The sequence below is a fragment of the Octopus bimaculoides genome, chromosome 23 (assembly GCF_001194135.2).
Source record: "Octopus bimaculoides isolate UCB-OBI-ISO-001 chromosome 23, ASM119413v2, whole genome shotgun sequence".
NCBI lineage: Eukaryota > Metazoa > Mollusca > Cephalopoda > Octopoda > Octopodidae > Octopus > Octopus bimaculoides.
The window spans coordinates 18,332,569-18,334,769 of record NC_069003.1 but is presented as its reverse complement, the minus strand read 5'-3'; the positions used below and the strand labels follow the sequence as shown (position 1 = coordinate 18,334,769).

The window sequence follows — 2,201 nt, the reverse complement described above, 5'->3', positions numbered from 1 at the left end:
TCTCTCTCTCTCTCTCTCTCTCTCTCTCTCTCTCTCTCTCTCTTCAACAATCCCAGATGCTGTTAGAAGGTTGAGAAGGTGACTGTAGAATATAGTTTGAGGAAGATTTGAGTGTTATGATCAAATAACAGAATTAAAGGTTCTTTCATTTGCTCAGTGTGAAGGTTCAATACAATGTCTGTGTTTTATGTGAGATATTATTTTATTAGGTAATAATTGTGTTGAGCAATGATTGTCAATTATTTTCTGACTTCTTGACATGCTAGAGATTAAAATAAATATTTGCTGGTACACTGGGGATCACACAGAAACAACACTGAAGCATATCACATGGAAAATTTTTTAAAAAAAGGAAAAATCATGATTTAAAGTTAGATGTTTAAAAAAATATACAGAAAACTATTGCATAGCTGGCTTTGATTTTATGCATGACATAGTACTGCATGGGACTGAATCAGCCAGTTAACCAGTTATGAAACATATCATGAAAATTATGCTAACACTGTTTACAGTCATTTTGAAATAAGTGAGGAACTCTCTAATGTAAGGGAGAAAACATTGTGGTGGAGGTGGCAGTGTTGACATTGACAGAAGTGACAATGTTGTAATTCAGGTGGTGGTGGTCAGTGGTGGACTGGCCAGGTTGCCAGCTTGCCCGATGGCACATGGGCTCCTGCACCATTAGAATCGATATATGGGGGCCCATGTTAGTATCTAAGGAGCCCATCCCCTCAATTTGAGAATTTTTTTTTCAATCCTGGAAGAATGCATTATTTCAGCCTAGCTATGTTTGTAGACAGTTGAAAAGAATACTTTTAACCAAAAAAAATTAAATGGTAGCATTGTAGTTGTGGGTGGGCCCCCTTAGTCTCCTGGCAACCAATATTTTTAGACTCAATCTGCCACTGGTGGTGGTAAAACTGTAGAGGCAGCGACAGTAGCAATGATGGTTGTGGCTGTGTTGGTGGTGGTGATTGTGGTGGAGACAATGGCAAAGGTTTGACTATATGAAATAAGAAAACAAATAACATAGACAACTGAATAAACAAACAAATGAATAAATTAAAAAAACAGAATTTAACACCAACCTCCTGGGACTATGAGCTGAATGCCAGGTGACTTGCTACGTCGTGGAACTGGAGAGCCATAACCTCCTACATCCGCTCCTGAAGGTGAGGTTGGAGACAGACAGACTCCTGGGGATGGGCAATTTCGGTAAGTTGATCTGGACTGACGACCTCCTGAAGAGTAGGATGAGGTTGTACCATAGCCACTGTTGTCCATATACTGGTTGACCTCTGAGTAAGTATTCTGACCATAATCTGCTTGATTCATGTAGGCCTCGTTCCCATATTGGCCAGAGTCCACCATATTGCCATAGCGATCCTTTGAATTAGAAATATAAAAGAAAAAAGAAAATTAAATCCAGTGATCTTCATGGTTAATGTAATATTTAAGATGAGAGAAACAACTAACAGAGGGAGAAAATGGTGAGGTCCTTCTCTGGGCTACCTGAGAGAATTGAATGGGGAAGAGATGAATAAATTGCCTTGCTTAACCCTTTAGCATTTTAAACCAGCCATATCCAGCCCAAATACTCTACCTGTTTAAGTTCAAACTTGCCAGATTTGGTCTCTCACACCTACTCTACAATGTCATCCTAAAAATAAACAATCACATTATCAAACTCTTCTAGCTACAAGATAATGATTGGTTTATTCAAAACAATGTGAATAAATAAGCATTACATTTGACAGAGAAATCTAAAGATGGCTTAAATAAATCTCCAAACATTTCTATATCTGGCAAAGAAGGAAGAATTACATGCATGAAAATTCTATTTTGCTTTCTCATTATAAAGACGAGACAGACCTCCAAAATTACCCTTATATATATATATATATACTAGCAGAGATAGCCGGCATTGCTCAGGGTTAAAATGGTATAGTCTTTTATTCTTTTGCTTGTTTCGGTCATGTGACTGCAGCTATGCTGGAGCATCGCTTTTAGTCGAAGAAATCAACCCCAGGATTTATTCTTTGTAAGCTTAGTACTTATTCTATCAGTATGTTTTGCCAAACTGCTAAGTTACAGGGATGTAAACACAGCAACATCGGTTGTCAAGCGATGGGGGTACAAACACAGACACACACACATATATATATATACATATACATACATATATATATATATATATATAT

The 2,201-nt window shown here is 37.5% G+C and overlaps 1 protein-coding gene across 1 annotated transcript in view; it reads right to left on the bottom strand.

Annotated features, from left to right (window-relative positions):
* Positions 1–2,201, bottom strand: part of LOC106867817 (calpain-3) — a 114,107-nt gene that overhangs the window by 68,919 nt on the left and 42,987 nt on the right. Inside the window, exon 2 of the mRNA XM_014912840.2 lies at positions 1,089–1,386. Coding sequence (XP_014768326.1) covers positions 1,089–1,386 — 298 coding nt within the window. The remainder of the gene's footprint in view (positions 1–1,088; positions 1,387–2,201) is intronic.